Source organism: Sparus aurata, chromosome 1 (assembly GCF_900880675.1).
Source record: "Sparus aurata chromosome 1, fSpaAur1.1, whole genome shotgun sequence".
Lineage (NCBI taxonomy): Eukaryota > Metazoa > Chordata > Actinopteri > Spariformes > Sparidae > Sparus > Sparus aurata.
Window position 1 is genome coordinate 36,930,751 of NC_044187.1, and position 18,219 is coordinate 36,948,969.

At 36.9% G+C, this 18,219-nt stretch overlaps 1 protein-coding gene across 9 annotated transcripts in view; it reads right to left on the reverse strand.

The window, feature by feature from the left end:
* LOC115588090 (teneurin-3) overlaps positions 1–18,219 on the reverse strand; it is a 742,469-nt gene that overhangs the window by 244,722 nt on the left and 479,528 nt on the right. For all 9 annotated transcript variants that reach the window (XM_030428416.1, XM_030428484.1, XM_030428503.1 and 6 more), the window contains 3 exons: positions 3,831–3,947; positions 2,948–3,068; positions 2,009–2,079 (listed from right to left, as the gene is read on the reverse strand). In XM_030428416.1, coding sequence (XP_030284276.1) covers positions 2,009–2,079; positions 2,948–3,068; positions 3,831–3,927 — 289 coding nt within the window. In that variant the 5' untranslated portion in view covers positions 3,928–3,947. The remainder of the gene's footprint in view (positions 1–2,008; positions 2,080–2,947; positions 3,069–3,830; positions 3,948–18,219) is intronic.

Here is an 18,219-nt window from a genome sequence, read left to right on the forward strand (position 1 = left end):
AGTGACTATGTAAAAGTACATGTTTCAGTTCTAATTATTAAGTACTAAAGCCATGAAGACTAGTGTTGTCTTTCCTTGTTTTATATCAGTAAATAAAAGCATAAAAAACTGACATTTTAATTTATTTTCAAACTGAACAGATAAAGGCCTGACAGCAGTCCAGTGACAGCTTTCCCATGGTAAATGAAAACACAGTGATGATTGATTGACAATTGATTGTACATTATGCAATATACAAAAATAAGTATCATTTTCATTTATTTATTTTTATTATTTGCTTGATAGTTCTCTCTCTCTCTCTCTCTCTCTCTCTCTCTCTCTCTCTCTCTCTCTCTCTCTCTCTCTCTATATATATATATATATATATATATATATATATATATATATATATATATATATATATATATACACACACACACATTTGTTCAGTTTCTTACCTTTTTAATTATATTGTTTATTTTGGCTATTGGTTTTGTCTTTTGAAATATTCTGTTTTTTGGCTGCTGTGACAAAGAAATTAAAGGATTTCTGATTCTGATAAATAATTATTAATACAACATTCATTATTAATGACTTAATCTCTTAATCTAAGCAGACATTTTGTCTACAAAAATATGCAGTCATGGACATTATTACTAGTCCCCTGGGTGTGGAAGTGGAAGATCTTATCAACTATATGATCAGAGAAAGAAGATGAAGTTTTACAATTTAAATGTGTAAACACATGAAATTTAATTAAATAAGCCACAGAAACAACAATGACTATAATTGTTATATTTTTGTGTGGTAATATATGTTTGATTTGTAACTACAGTTGTAGTAGAGTGCAATAATGCTGTGATATGATAAAATTGTCAGGTATCTACAATACAAATCTGCCCAGAAAAAGATCTGCTTTTAAATGCCAGTAATGCCACTAGTAATTTGCAGCATTAATTCATTATACTGTAATTGATGCTAAATGGAAATAGGGCTGTAGGCATTTCTGTAATACATTTTTGCATATTATTTTTGGGAAAACAAAAAAAAAACAAAACAGGAAACATTTCATTTCAACAACATAGGAACATACTTTGTAAAGGGAGGTTCTGTTAAATTGATTTAAAAAAATCTTCTGTAATATTTGAAAACATGCAAACTGGAAAAAAATTTCAGGAATCGATTACATATTCAGAATTCTTTTTTCATTGAATTTAATTAGTCACCAAGAGTAGCTCTTTCTGCAAATGGGCTGAAATCACATTGGAATAACAAGTGTGATAATCCTTTAAAATATAAATGAAAAGAAGACAAATACATTATCTGCAAAATCTCAGTATGTGCCTCTTCATCTTTAATCAGCAAATGAAAAGCTAGATTATTAAAGCTCTCAGTAATTAATGGCACAACAAGAGAGAAGGAGTGCTGCCATTCAATTAAAAGTCATATTAATTTTAAATGAACTCCAATTATGCTAGCAGTGAAAATGAATGCGATAAGACAATTGAGTAATTATGAATTTTTTCATTCCTTAAATATTGACGTTATATTAATTGGACCTGGAAACAATGAATGCATTCTGTGGTTCAGCAATTCTTCTAATTTAGTGTCCGTCCCACTCCGCTTTTTTTTTTTTTTAACCCTTTTCCCTATTTCATTATTTTAAGACTTTGATGTTTCACTTACCATTGTTCATTACAGTCTTCATCAAATAAACTTTATCTTTAAAATACCATTAACACCTCTTTCAACCTCCCATCTGAGTTGCAACCACCCAATCCCAAATAACAAAATACCAAAACTATGTTTCTAATAAAACAAATTAGGATTAACATTACCACTGGGTTGATCATGCATCAAAGAGTAGTTAATGTGAAATTTCAAGAAGCTGATGGCAAAGGTTCCTATAGAACACCTATTAAATTCGAGTCTTGTTGCTTTAGTGTGCACAGAGTAGAGAGGGCAAAGGCAGCAAGTGTCTGTGCATGTGTGTGTGTGTGTGTGGGTGTGTGTGTGTGTTAACACTCACCCTGTCTGTTGTAATCATCCTGTTCACGGTGAACCATTTCCTTGTGTCTATTGGTTGTCCCGTACAATAATCTGTCAATATGACAAAGTTATTGGCTGTGGTATGACAATAAAGGATGGTCCTTCAGAATACATCCAGTGAAACCCATTGTGTGCCTTTGTTTTGGTGATTGGTTGGCGTCACCAAACCAGCTTAAAGAGCAACTGGGGATCAGATTATGGTGGGTGTGAATGTCACAAAACACAGAAAAACAATGCCACTGATGGAGGGATATTTCATTCAACAAAGATCTATTCAATAAATATACACTGGTCAGTCAAAACCTTAAAATCCCTCACAGGTAACATAACATTAATCATGTTGGTATAATGTAATGTCTGTCTGGAAAACTGGCATCTTGGCATTCATGTGGATGCATCTAGACACCCGTTACCCACCCAAACACAGTTGCAGACCAAGTACACCCCCAATGTAACGGCCATGTGTCCCTTCACACAATGGTGTGTATCATTTGGTTGTCAGTCACTATAACTTCTGGGAAAGAGGAAGAAAGTAGGACTGAATTTATTATGAATAAAACTTGACCTCCTCTGTGAACATTGGTGCTTGAGTCATGCCAGAGATTTCTGTCATCAGTGTTGGTTGTTTAAGATAAATCCTCTATATAATTACAACAATTAAAAAGTAATGTCTGAGCTCTCCTCCCGTTGCTAAATCTGATGCGAAGCCGGGTGTTTATTCCTCCTACCCTCCTCCAGAGTTGGCAGGCTCCCTTCCCCTGACTCAAGCCGCACCCTCCCCATACAACACTCAAAAGAGGTTTGTTTCAGTCTATCTAAGACATTGACATTTGAAGTTTTAGGTACTTCACACATCCATGAAACAGGTGTACCATATTCCAAAATGGAGTATTTCAATGAGTGTAACCTCATTTCTAACCTGGTCTGGTCTTGGTGCTGGTCAAAAGCCTTGAGTGTTTCACTGGAGGAGTAGGACTTTTGAGTAGGGACCCGCAGTCCCTGGGAGCCAATAGCACAGTCTTCACTGTCTCCTGATGAACCTAGTACAGAAAGATATACACCAATGACAAGAAACAAACTGAGGCAAAAAATTATGCAAACACACACCTATAACCCTGACAAACACATTATTAAGACATAGTTTCCATCCTCCAGGCCGTGATGGGATTGTATTATTGATCTGGTCGACATATATAATGTACATTTGGTATTGAGAAGCCTTGAGCAGTTAAGGGATGTCATCCATGAAAAGTTCACGGTACAATAAGTTCATTTGATGTAATTTCTTGCCCTGTGTGATTTTATGATCCTCAACTTGCCCAAATTTTAATGAGAATACAGAGTTCAGTATGTTGGAGTCTGTGTGGTCACACATTATATTAAGGTAAAGGTAATACGTAGTACGACCCTTACAAGTCCTTATAATTTTCTTATTAATATTAATAAGACCATTTACACATTAAGTGTATTGGACAGTATCGGCTAGTTTAAAAAACAAATTTGATACAGCAGACCCAGACATATAACCTTTTTTATTCAGTGCATTCTACTTTGTTTTCACAATCCAATTTAGCCACTGTAGTGCTTTGTAGTACTTTTTACATATTACTCCCGTAGTACTCCCGGAGACCTATAAAAAGGTCTAATGTGTAACATTTGTGGATCTAGCCTTTAAGGCCAGCAATGGATCTCTTTCTGCAAACAGGATGACTCACTGACTGACTGACTGACTCAAAAAATGGATGAAAAACGGAATTAACAAGTGAGCAAATAAATGAAAAAAACTGACTGAGCAGTCTTACCGGTGTATGGACCCTCCTTGTCCTTGCGGCTCTTGGAGAGTGAGCAGTAGGGACGTCGCTCTTTCACTTCCATAATGCCTCTGCTGGTGGTAAACATACAGGCATGCTGCTGTACAGCTGTATAGACAGAAGGACAGACAGGGTGAGAAAGAAAGATGAATATAAGATGAAAATGCGGAGAGAGTCATGCAGATATAGTGACAGATTGTTAGGGTTAGGGTTAGGGTTAGTTTATAGCCTTAGAGAATTGGTTGGATAATTTGTTCTTTTATATGGGGAAATCTGCGAGGGTCCTCAAAACGTTACTATGCAAACATAGTGGTGGCCTTTCTTTACCTAATGTTAAATTGTATCCAAAGACTTTGCCACTTCTTTTTACAAACTTGATTTATCTTCTTGTAAAGCATCCTCTCTACATGCTTTACTTTACTCGTCCTTGCCCATAAAACTCTGTCAATACACTGATAATCCAGTGGTACTGACCACACTTAAGATCTCAGCTTTCATTCTACTTTTTTCTTTTGGCATGATAAAGGTATTAAATAAATGAAAGAATTATTTGTCGGTTGTGTTTTAGATATCTGTCCAACTTGTCATCAACCTGTGGTGTATCTACAACACATTTGTTTGGTTATTTTCAAATTCATACATTCCAAGACATTTACGAATTTCCCTTGTATACCCCCAAAACAGTCTTGAGAGGATTTTCTCTCTCTTAAGCCATACAAAGGAGGACTGATTTCGAAGTCTTGCGATTTCAGTCACTCACCAAAGTCAAGACTGCATGGGAAAAGGAACTGGGTATGCAATTAAATGATGAGCTGATGGCGTAAGGTCTTCCACTTCTTGTCTTGGACTCATCCATTTAAAGTTCATTTCACTTTCTCAAAGTCAAGACTCTCTGAATTATATCCCGAAGTGGAAGACAAATGCAATACATGTCATGGCTCTCCTTGCCATCTTAGTCATACATTTTTTTCTTTGTCTAAACCTACATGGTTTTTGGCTTACAGCTTTAGCATCTTTACTAGCCATTTACCATGTACCATTTCACTGGAAATCTGTTGGGTGCCCCTCTATTTCTGAATGACTTTAGGAAACCATGTTCTTTATAAAACTGGAAAACATCAAATACATTCTTAGAGGATTGACTTAGAAGTTCTTCCATAAATGGCAACCTTCTATCTCTTATTTTACAGAACTTAAGGTGTTTCCCGATTGAATACTTTTTCTGCTATTTTCACCACAGTTTACATGTAACAGTTCAGCTGTGCATTGGTTGCTTTGAACCGGGCTGGGGGTGGGTGCATGTGTTTGTGTGGCTGTGTGTGTGTGTGAGTGCATGTATGTATGGGACAGTTAACTGATGGAACCACAGGCCCTAAGCAGCTCCTTGAGTTATGTGTGCTCTTTCAGATGCACATAGAGTCACCAGCTGCTGACAGTGGGGAGGTTTTCAGACAGAGGAGCAAGAGAAAGTTAGAGCTAGATTTTTTGTGACCACAAATAAATCCAAAGGTTTTCATAGCAAAAGAGCTTGGCACATAGACAAGAGGCAAGAGTGAAAGATGACATATTGGAAACTGTGTACACTTTGTTCAAAATAGTTGGCCATGTAATTTTTGAAGTTGAGGTAAAAAATGAATCTAAGGAACCCCCAAGGAATTACAACAACAGAAAACTGGGTGTGTGTGAGGAGACATAGTTTGCAAGAGGAGACACAAATAGAGGTTGAGCATGGCTGAGAGGGAGAGGGAAGCAAAGACAGCCAGTAGTGGTCAGACAGCTTGATAAGCCATCAACTTAATCTGAGATACTGAGCCTTAAATCCCCTACCTTCTGGACCTCCATGCATGCATGCATGCATGTGTGTGTAATCAATGTGTATGTTTGTTTGTGTGGTTGTGGCCTATTGGACTTTGCTGTCTGGACTACTTAGTTTGTGCATACTCTTCTATTCTCTTCATCAGAATTAATCTCATTTTGTATAATCTATAATCTATTTTAATGACAGAAGGACACAAGGGACTAAAGCTGTTCTGGAGCACAAGTATTCATTTACAATATCTTCTTATTTCTATTCAGAACAATGTGTCGTTGTTAGCATGCATGGACCCTAGACATCAAGGTGTCCAACTAACTAGACCTGTCGGACCTTAGACTGAAGGGCAACCATCAAGAGCACACAGAGAAAACCCATACAAACAGAACAAGAAGATGCAAAGCATAAAGAAATGATAACCATGAAGTCATGATGGTGCTAATAACTGCTGATATGCTCTGAGCTTGATAAGCATTCTGTGCTTGTGTTGTTGTCAGGCTCCTGAATGATTAAAAGGAACAGAAGCTTCAGATACTTCTCTCAAACCTAACTTTGTCAGAAGGTTGGGATGCCATCTCTCTCAAAATGTGTTTGACTGATGTTCTGCCAATCTTTTTTAAATCTAAATGGCCGCTAACGCATCACTTGCATCACGAAAATCTGTTTCACAGATTAGAGTGCATACTGACTTCTGTGATGCCAATTCCTGTACAAAATATGTGGCTTATTTACATATAAATATAAAACATTATGTTGGTACACATCTTCGATACCTACATTAAATAAAACATGCATAGCAAGAAATCTAGTGAAACCTAACAAACAGTTCTGGGCACTGTGCAAAGATGACCATTGTTATTAGGCTTTAAGAAGGGCTGAATTTTCATTTCATTTATAAGACAGGTATGTAGTAGAGGGACAAGGAGATCGGAAGGCCTAACTTGCAAAAATACTGCAAATTCTGCAATATAATCTAAAAATATTGTTTTCATACAGCACATATTGGACATCATATTTGCCAATATACCTGTGATGATATCAGCCAACTAATACATGGTCAGGCTCTACTGCATAGGTAGCATTGGAAACTGTGTACACTTTGTTCATTTGCCAAAACTACAGAGATATTTGCTATACACTAGCATACAAACCAAAGAAATCCACAAGAACATTACATAAAGCTGCCCAGGGATGTCCATTATGGACATCACATGCTTACATCTGTGCCTGTGACTGCCTGAGACTCTGATTGTGTCATTGAGGTTAATTATGAGTAACTCAGAATGTTTTTGAATACACACTGTGTACATAAAGGAGCTGGAGCTTTATGGAGTGATTTTTTAGCAGCTTACCACAGAAGAACGATATGCTGTCACTGCTTCTGTTAATCACTCTGGTATTAATTTTTATGTTCAGTGAACTGCTGGCTTCAAGGGCTCCCTCTAATACATGCTCATTGACATCCCTCCCTCTTTCTTTTTTCAGTCACCCCTATCACTCTCTATCTTTTATTCATATCTCACCTCACATCTTCATACACATCATGAATGACAATTAGAAAATTGTGAAGTCACAAACAAAGAGAAAGTTTCTTTAACAATGTCTCCCATTTTTTTCCATACACCACTTCTGTAATAAATGGACAGATGATACACATAATATATATAATCCAAATTAATTAACCTTCCATTAATTTAAAACTTGGAAGGTTTCAATTCACTGCTCACCTTGCCCCTGACCAGGGGTTTTACATTAAAAACAAGAGCTCAGCTCTGTAATCACCATCTGTTGGCTGAGATAGCAGAAACATAACATTTTTTTATGCGACCAAATCACCAAACACAAATTAAGCTACATCCTGAAAATGGGGCGAGAACCATAGGATATGAAATGCTGATTAAATATGAAGCTGGGCAATTTGTATCATCTTTATTGTTATCGTGATATGAGACTATATATGACAATTATGAGATTTTGGATACCATCATGTCATATGTCCTGGTTTTGAAGGCTGCATTAAAGTAAAGTCGTGTCCATTTCTGAACTTACCAGATTGGTGTATTTGTTCTGCTCTTTGTTAAAGTACCACTAGTCATCCCTACAATATTGTCACAATATCAAAATAGGGCCCATTTGGTCATAAATATTTTGATGTTTGATTTTGTCACCCTACTCTTGCATTAATTAAGTGATTTTGAGAAATTTAAACATTTGAGGTATATATTGTGTATTGTGATATGTCCAAAATATATTGTGACATTATTTTCAGGTCATCTTGCTCAGCTCTAGGTGTAACCAACTTGCACATCTTTTTTTTATTAGCTACTGTAAGTCAAACTTGAGTCAAAATATGTTGACAAGCTTAAACAAGTGACCTTGCAACGATTTCCACACCTCCACAGCTTGTTATACAGTGCCTATAAAAAGTATTCACCCACTTGGATGTTTTCCCCTTTTATTGCTTAAATAAATAGAATCATGGTCAATATAATTTAGCTTCTTTGAGGAATAATTTGCAAAAATAAACTCTTTAATGACAAAGTGAAAACATATTTCTACAAAGTAATGCAAATTAATTACACTTTTGAAAATGAAATAAGTGATTGCATAAATATACACCCCCTTTAAAATTACTGACCTAATTCAACAGGGGTCCAGCCAATTGGTGCTAGTAATCTCACATTAACAAAGCGGAGATCTGTCCAATCACTGGTTAATCAGTATGTCTGGCTACAATTACACTGTGAAGTATACTGTAAATCAGGGGATGGATACAAAAACATTTCCAAGTTATTGAACATCCCCTGGTGTTCAGTTAAATTCATCATTAAGAAATGGAAAAAATATTACACGTGAAAATCTGCCTAGAGTTGGCCGTCCTCACAAACTGAGTGACGGTGCAACACTGATATTAGTGAGGGTGGCCACTGTAGGAAACCATTTTAATGTTCATGCCTCTTCTTTGAACTATGAACTGAGGCTTTTTTTTCTCCCTTTTTTTAACCTCTGACCCCTGTGGATGCCTTGTGTAAGGAGGCACCAGATAGTAACCACTATCTCCATTTGGCGACAAGAATTGTATTTTTCTTTGTAATAAAGAATTCATTTCTGACACTTCACAGACACTATTTCCTCTATCGCAGCCATCTGGAGGGGACCATTAAGTCTTAGAAATGACTGGATTTACAACTGTCACCGACAACTTTCTTTTAAGAGTCAAGTTAGGTTAAATTAATCACAATTGAATTCACGGATTCAAAACATCAGAGATTGAAGAACTTTCCTTTTAAAATGATATGTTATAATTGAATGCCCTTAAAACGTAAAACTAATTTTACCCAGTCCACGTCTCCCCCTTCACAATTCCCTCACCTCTTTTTTTTGGTGAACACACACACTTACCCAGTGAGTGAGCTTCACCCCCCCCTTAAAAATCCTCTCATCCTCACCTGGATCAAATAACACTCATTTATGACCCAACTTCCTTACATTCCTTATGAAGAGCCTTCTTCCCTCTTCCAGATTTTTAACAAAGTTAAAATAACCATTAAGCCAGAACCTACTCATCTGGAAAATTACCTATTATTACCCAGAAAGTAAAGTTAATAAAATTGATCTCAAATTCATCTCTCCTGTGACAAAAATTGACTGAGATAAGTTAAATGTGTGAAAACGTCTTGTATTCCATGGAGCCACAGTGCTCCCCAATGATGAGCCCTGGTAAGATTTGGACAAGTTTGAAAATACTTTTTCTAATGCATTTATGCATGTTACCAGTCAATGCTTAAAGTATTCCCTGTTATAACAAGTATTAGGCTAGAACCAAATGGAACATGTGTATTATTTCTACTGTATAAACAAGTGTGTTTAAGTGTTTAACCAGTATTATATTTAAATGTTAATGATTTAATGGTTCATGTGATTTGTTTTTTAAGACAGTCCACATTTAGCCATGGTGACATTCTGGGAAAGGTGAAACACAATTTAAAACATTAAATGTTAGTTTAGTTTAGTTATTTTCTGTGAGTTTTCAGACTTAATATTTACTCGGAGGCAAAAACTGTCAGCCTGCCCCCTTGAGTCATAACTGCTTTCAGAGTTGACGAAAAAGAGTGAGCTATTTTCCTACTTCTCAACAACTTCTTTGTAACTTCTTGCACTCTTTTATACTTCTTGAAACTCTTCACTTTAAGCTTTAAGCTCCTTGCTTAATTTTTACGCCTTAAGCACCGGCTCTTTTATACTTCACGTTGACCTCACTCTTGAGTAAAGTTGCTCACGCGTTATTTTTGTAACTTTTATTTTTTTCACCTTCAACTTTTGTTAAGCTTCTTCCAGAATGAGTTTCTTTTTAAATTAGTTTTATGAAGTAAAGTATTGTGACCTGACTTAAAGAAAGTGAACTTTAATTTGAAATTCTCTCGTTTTAAGTTAACCAAGGATATCTTGATCGGCTGATGAAGTATCCTTCAGTTATTCTAGCGAAGAAGTTAAATTAGTATATCAGTCAGAGCCTACGAACCACCGCTCATAAGCGATGGATCAAGACCATCATCTTCATCAAGACCATCAGCATTAACAAAAACGTTACAGTGATCAGCTGTTTAAGGAACCGTGTGAGTGGTTTCCAACAAAAAAAAGACTCTGTTGCCAGGTCGTACCAGCTCTGCTTTTGTCAGGGAGCCCCCGAGAAACCCAAGCGTGCCAATCACTGGGTATTGGATCCAAGCTGCCAGCATGCAGTTGAGTGAAAGCCAAGGCCGCTGGAGGACTAACTCCATTGCCTGCTGACTCTCCAACCAACGCTTCAAATGAGTAGGCTTAACCATTCTTTCATCATGCTTATGGTATATAAGTATATAAGTTAGTATCTTTTGAATTTGACTTAATGACTTTGATTTTAGGAGAAATTCGGTCAGGGCTCTGTTAGCATTAAATTATGATCGTAATATTTAACTGCCTTCATGCTACCCACAGTTTCACCATCAGCAACATTTCAGTCATAAATTCTTTAAATTAGTCATTACAAACTCAGCATCTTTGTTACCTGTTTCTTTTGTCATTTGTCTAATTTGCCATTTCATTTATTTATTCTGAACTATTTAGCCAAATAAATATATTTAGTCATATGTCGTTGTTTGTGGAGTTTTGTTTTATTGTGGAGAACCAATGGTAGCTGTGTGTGTAAAGTCACTATGTAAGTAATGAGATTGAATAAATTGAATACATTTAATTGAAATTGATTACAATTTATTGATATTGTTTCTCGCTAACCTTGCCTATTCAAATTTGATTTCCTCTGGATTAGTCAAAGAGATAAAAGAAAAAGGGTGATCATTCCTGAGACAACCTGACAGAGCCCAGGAAGTTTTGCAAAGAATGGAGTAAAATTGCATAATTTATTATACGTTATATATAATATATTTTTAACTAATTGAGATTACTTTGTAGAAATCTGTTTTCACTTTGACATTGCAGTTTATTTTTTGTAAATTCATGTCAAAAATTATATTGACCATGATTCTATTTATAAAGGCGCTAAAAGGGGAACACATCCAAGGGGTGAATACTTTTTATAGGCACTGTAGCAGACAGGTTGAGAAGCAAAAGTGAAGATGAATCCACTTTTAAATCCCAAAAGTTTATAAAACAAACTCTGTGCCCTGCTTGACCCTGGGTGTTTATTCCTCCTGAAGCTCCAGGCTCTGCCCATTGCTATCTCCTCCAGAGCTTGCCAGCTTGAGCGGCTGTCAGCAGATTAAGGGGCCGTCCACACGGGTGAAAACGATCTTTTTTTTCTCCGTCTTCCTCGTCATCATTTTAAGAATATTTGCGTCCACACGTCTTCACTGAAAACGACTGAAAACGATCGAAAACACTGTAGTTCATATTCCAGGCCAATAGGTGGCGCTTGACATTCACCAAAAACGGAGAAGAAGACACGGAGCATGCGCATCAAGCTTGCGCGCTGTAAAACAGACAGTAGACGGAGAAACCGAACACAGCAAGAAGATGATGAAAATGGCTAGTGCAAGGAAACCAGAATCGTTTGTGTGGACCGCTAATGAGGTCCAACTGCTGCTACGGCTCACACTCAACTACAAGGCATGTAAGTTGCAAGAAAGGCTCAATATCTTCTGCAGCACGAACAGCACGATTCGCCGTCCACATGAAAACGGGAGGGCTGCGTTTTCGGATTTCTCCACCCTGAGACCCGTTTTCAAAAAAGTGCGTTTTCAGGCGCTGCGTTTTCAGGATCCGTATGGACGGTCGGCCAAAAGGATGCAATACATGTGCGTTTTTGCAAAACGGCGTTGTCGTCTGGACGGGGCCTAACACTAACAGGGTCACTCATTCATCCATGAGACCAGCTTTCACCCTCCACTCCTTTCTGTCAATATTTACATGAGAAAGGCATCAACCCCACAAACATAGCCGAGAGGTCGAGATCATTGACTGCAAATTGCTGAGGTGAAGCCTCAGCTATGACAGCTCCTGGCTTGCTGTCATTTAAGCAACCACACCCTATGGATAACTTTAAGCAGTATCAGTATCGAGTTCTATAAAAAAAAAATTCTAATTCAAAAATCTGGAATTTAACTTATCTTGTGATTTTGACGCTACTGAGCAGACAAAAATCTATAAAAGTACTCAAAACTAAAAACTAAGTAAAAACATTACCAGCTGACACTGCCCCCTCTGATAAAATGATATGAGATGAATACAATTTGAGAGGAACCTCATGTTGTACTCCAACTCTCAAAGGCTTTATGTTTTTGTTTTTGTTTTTGTTTGGCGATATGTGCAATGAGCCTGAGCAGCAAAGTTTGCTGACAGAGCTTGGATGAAGAAATGTGATTGACAGTGAATGTGTACTTGACAGCCACAACTTAGCTGTCAGTCGACCAATACATTTGCATATTTGTTGTCAAGTTGTCTATTGATACAATTACAAAAGACAATAGTAAAAGCACAGTGCTGTTTAAGGCTGCATGAAACAAGACCATGGTGGGATTTTGTGAACAGTGGAAACATATATATAGGTAAATTGGAAAGAGAGATGAGAAAAGTAAGGATTCAAAAGAGAGGGGATGGAGGGTGATGGAGAGGAGACAAAGGAAATAAGAATGATGAGGGGCTACAGTAAAGGAAATATAGGACAGAGAGAGACCAATAAAGAGTGATGAAGAGCAAGAATATCACATCAAACCATAGACCAGAGCAGCAGTGAGAAGATGGTTTCCTTTCCAATTGATGAAATGTATGTTCATTTCAAATTTAATGCAAGACAGACAAATGCATTTCTTTTTTTCTAATTAAAAATCAAAGAAAATATCATTTGACACATAAAACTTAGGGAAACAACTGAGTGATATTTTCAGTCTGCGGAGATGAGGGTGGAGATGAAAAAGAGAACATGATGACATGAAGCGGGAAAACAGAAATACAGAAAAGGGGCTAGGCAGCAGGGGCGGAAAGGAAAGAAAGACGAGACAAAGCCATCATCAGTTTGCTGTTGTTTTTTGTTAATAAATGAATTAGCAGAGCTTGATCAGGTGCTTCATCAATAATGACATTGTTAATTAAAAACACTGTGCTTCAATGAACAATGAAGGAAAGCTAATAGGGATTAAAGAGCCAGTTTAGGATTCCTCTTTATTCGAGCACATCAATTAACCTTTAACTGTTTGTCAGTTAAAAACTTAACTGCTTTTGATTATTTACTTGTCATTATTTATCTGAATATCTACATATGTTTTTGAAGTGATAAAACATAGTCTGAATACCATAGAACAGAGTCATACAATCCTGCAAAATTTTTTCAAAGAAACAACAGTTAGGGAGATTTTTTGTGTATTGTGTTTATACTGTATGGATTAGGATAATAAGGTGTTGCAGTTATCTTGATAGCTATTCTGATTGCACTTTGATTCCTGATTTTTACAACACTACACAAAGTATATATTTGTTATTGTGTCACATTTGTTGGGGTTTGTACCAAAATGAAGACATATTGTAACATTTGGACAGGTTTTGTAGACCATGGCATCTCTATAGTATTACAGTAATTTGTTATGATGCTATTTTGTTACAAATTTATAAGCACAGGACTTTAATTCAGAGTCCAGTGTGAAACCAGAAGTCCATGCCGAGTTCATAGTGAAGTAAGGTCATGTATTTAAGGCAACAGAAGTGACTTATGTAATGTGGGTACATTTGTAATGAGAGTAACAGAAGCAGTATAGTGATTTTGAGCCAAACAAACTGTGACTGTACAACAAAGGTATGGTACACCTGTCACAGGTATGCGACAACAGTTACATTGTTTTGGGAATGATGATATATGTTGCTTATAATTTGACTGATTCAAACACTATGAGGATGAGGATGTGTTGTGCCATTTGGCAATATTGATAATATTTCAATTAACTGTGTAGCCCTAGTATCAATATACAACACTCCTGTGCATTAAATCTCCACTATGTTATTTTTACAATAAGGACTTTCATTTTTACCAAGGCCAATACTAAATTTCAGAAGCATAATGTCTAACAGACATTTCCATCCCTGAGCCAGCATGCCTTCATGATTTTATATAGTGTCTTACCACTACCATACAATCATTTGTGTGTTTGGTTTCATGTTTTATGCTAGCCTGACACAAGTCTCAATATGTGAAATTGGTCTCAAATTCACTTCCAAATTCAATAAGAAAATTGACTCAAAAGCTTTAAAAGAAAAATGTGGAACATCAATAAAAATCTTCACACAAACTATCTATATCTTTAAACAATCTATTTTTTCTCTTTTTTTCTTCCTTCTCTTTTCATGCTTAAACATTTTATTTTTGTACTTATTCATTTTCATTGTGTCATCTATCTATGCCATATTATGTGTATGTAATACCATACTATCTTCCTCTCATCCACATGCACGCACCCACGCACGCACGCACACACGCACACACATACACCTATACTACCTATATACATAGCATTATGACTTTACGTTGTTTACTGCTGTTATCTGTACTTTATGTCCACTGTCTGTAATTGTAGTCCACGTGTGATATATTTGTCCCTCATGTCACCTTGTCTGTCTCTTAATTTCAACAATTAAAAAAAAAAAAAAAAAAATCTTTACACAAAGATAAATATGGAGCCATAACTGACTAGAATATAAAAGAGTAAACATTGTCAGGGTAGAGTCCAGGTACAATTTACTGGTCAGATTCATGTATGTAAAAATTAATCGGTTATAGTGTGATACACACCATCTCCAAAAGCTTTTTATTTTCTCTCCCTCACTCCATTGCTAACTCTACAGTAGGACCAAAAGGCCATAAAAAGATCCAAAAATGTAATTTCATTTTGTGCATACAGATTGAAGTGAACTCCAGGTATAGAACCAATCACAATGTTTGTTTCCAATAACTTCTGTGTAGAAAACCCACATGTCATGTAGCTTATGTACAATCACTTTGTGTGCTTAAAAAGACGTATCTGATACGGGTCAATATTGACCAATAATTTTATTGTGTTGACTTTGACTTTTTTATACAAAAATATCATATGTCAAGTGACATGATAGTTGGGAAAAGAGGATAGTGGAGTTTGCCTGTTCATATTCAGTGTTTTCCACTGAATTACACTGTAACTGTGGGATGGGGGTTGGGTAGTTACTCACATACACTTTAAGTTGTCTTTCCCTCCCACACACATACACATTCTGGTCTCTTGCTGCAGACATTGGCTTATCCAGCACATCGACAAACAATATACACCATCACATCACACAGTTCTCTCTCTCGCTCTCTCTCTTTCTCACACACACACACACACACACACGCACACAGACGTATGCAAACTCTTGCACACACAGATACACACAAACCTATCAAGTAATCTGTCAAACTGGTGATACTCATTCCAATTTATAACACAACATAAGCACAAACTGTTGTGTTGATGCAACTGACATCAGTGGAACAAGGTGCTGTTCTATTCTCACATAACAGTTATTGTATTAGAATACTGTGTGTCACCGCCATCTCCTCCTGATGTTTTATCAAGTTAATGAAACACCTCTTTTGACTGCAACAGCTGGTAAATGTCATTTAAGGCTGTGCTGTTCTTTTATAGAAGAGCCAATACTCTCGAGTCTACCAAAGAAAAGATAGGTGAATGGCTTGGTTACAAAGGCAGCAGTTATGAACCCATTTGTTACACCATTCCCACCCGCTTATGATTAAATGGTCACGGTCAATGTTTCTGCAAACCACACATATATTCACCTCTTTATGTGTCATAGGCTATGTATATATTTTCACATTACATGTTTATAACCTGGGCTTCATATCAGGAGGTGGAGACCCTCAGGACGATTTTCAGCTGTGTGTGTTGCGATCAAACATTGTATTTAAAGCCAAAACATGATATTTTCCAAACCCTAACCAAGTGTTAGTGCCTAAACAGAGTGTAAGCACACCATTGTGACAAGATAACATTTTTAACCCAAAAACATGTAAGGTTGCAACCTAAAGACAAGCATGTTTTTAACTTATCTACGATTTTGTAGAGACATACTTTCCCAACATTAATACACATAATTCTGGTGATTTTGTTTTCATATCAAAAGCTCAACGTACCCCATTTGCTCAACACATGGCCTTTCATGGGTGGGTTGGTGTAACTAGTCCCTCTAAAACCTTGTCCACATTTAAAACATCCTTTTACCCACAGCAAATGGCTACAGAGAGTAGATTGATTCTCAGCCACTCCCAAAACATGATGGCTGTTGCAGCTAACCAAGGACAGGTGAACCAGACCTTCATCATACATTCGCAATTTGGTTGGGTTTGGGCAAGGAAAACACTTGGTTAGGTTTAGAAAAATATTGTGGTTTGGTTTAAAACCGCTGAGCAAGAAACATGATTACAGGTCATAATAAGTTGCTTGCACTGTCAGTCTATACGGTTGTTTTTCTGATCAAGACTGGCTGCCCAGTCTGAGTACTGTGGCTGAAACAGTAGTAGTTGTGAGTAGTATAAGTCGTATAAAAGTCGACCCACTTTGAGAGGATTGATGCAGAAATATGATGACCCTCTCGCACACCACATGAACAGAGCACAGCATTAAAGAAAGTCAAATACAAACCAGCTTGTGCATATTGCAATCAAACATTATGTTACATTATTATGTTACAAAAGCTATGATCTTTGAATACTGGATGGAGATGGGTACTAAAATAAAAACTTGCATACTGTATTAGCTTACAGACTGTAGCCTACCTGAGATTTTCTGTTCATCTGTCCCAGCTCTTCTTGTATCATTGGAAAAATCATGTCAAATTGAAGTGCTTATCTGAAATAATCTACCCATTCCTTTTTCTTATTTTTCTATCATCCATCAATTCCTTGCCCCTTCTCCTCAATGTCATCCTCACTTTTTCCTTCTCTTACTCTACTGTTTGTCAAATTCCTCTCGCTCATTCTTTCTGTCACTCCTTCCTGACCATGTAGCTCTCTGACTCCTATCTGTCTTTTCATTTACCTCTATCTTTCGGTCCAGCTTTATCTGACCTGAGTTCACAAGTGCAAATCTGCAGCGATAATCCCTCCCTCTCTCTCTCTCTCTCTCTCTCTCTCTCCATTTTCTACCTTTCCCTTCTTTCTCCCACCTAATCTCTCTCCCGACTCTCAGATTAAAAAAGAGAGGGGGATGAGAAAAAGAAAGACAGTTGCAGAGTTGTCTGTGAGATAACTCACAGACACATGCACACACTGAGATTAATGGGAATAAATGGCCAGAGAAATAAGTCATAGATGAACAAGCAAGCACAGAAGACCGGGGTAACGGAATATAGTAGTGAGAAAACTACAAATGTAAAGATAAAGTGTTTAAAAGTCTCAACTGCAAGAGAGGTGTGAAAAGTGACTTCTATTCTTTGCTACAGAAGCAACACTAATCCATGTAGGGGGGTAAGGGTGAAAACAGGGCCAGCCAGAAGCAACGCCACTGGAAGAAGTTGGTGGTTCAGTGTCCAGTTCAAGGACAAACTAACACAGCTGGACATATGCAGGCTTTTCCACATATTGATCACTGTTGGCCAGTGTGTCCAGGTCAATTATAGGTTATCTGCAGGTTTTTAAAGTTCACATATAAGACTTTTTGTGCTGCTGTACTGTACTGAACTACTGTAATGAAATGTAATTGAATTATCGTGCGTGTGTGTATATATATATATATATATATATATATATATATATATGTATATATATATATATATATATATATATACACACACACACACACACACACGTATATGTATACCAAAGTGCAAACAAAGCAGACAGTGGCATTGTCGCCTGATCTCATCCACAGGTAACAGTGGAACAAATAACTATTAAAAAACAACCCCACTGATGGAGGTGGCAAAGTTGGCGAAGAGGGAAAGAAAGGCATGCACTTGATGGAAAGCACTCTGGTGTTTAAAGTCTACCCCCCTGCTGTATGTGTTTCCTTTTACCACAACGACTTGAGAAGGTTCAAATGTCTTCTTTCAACT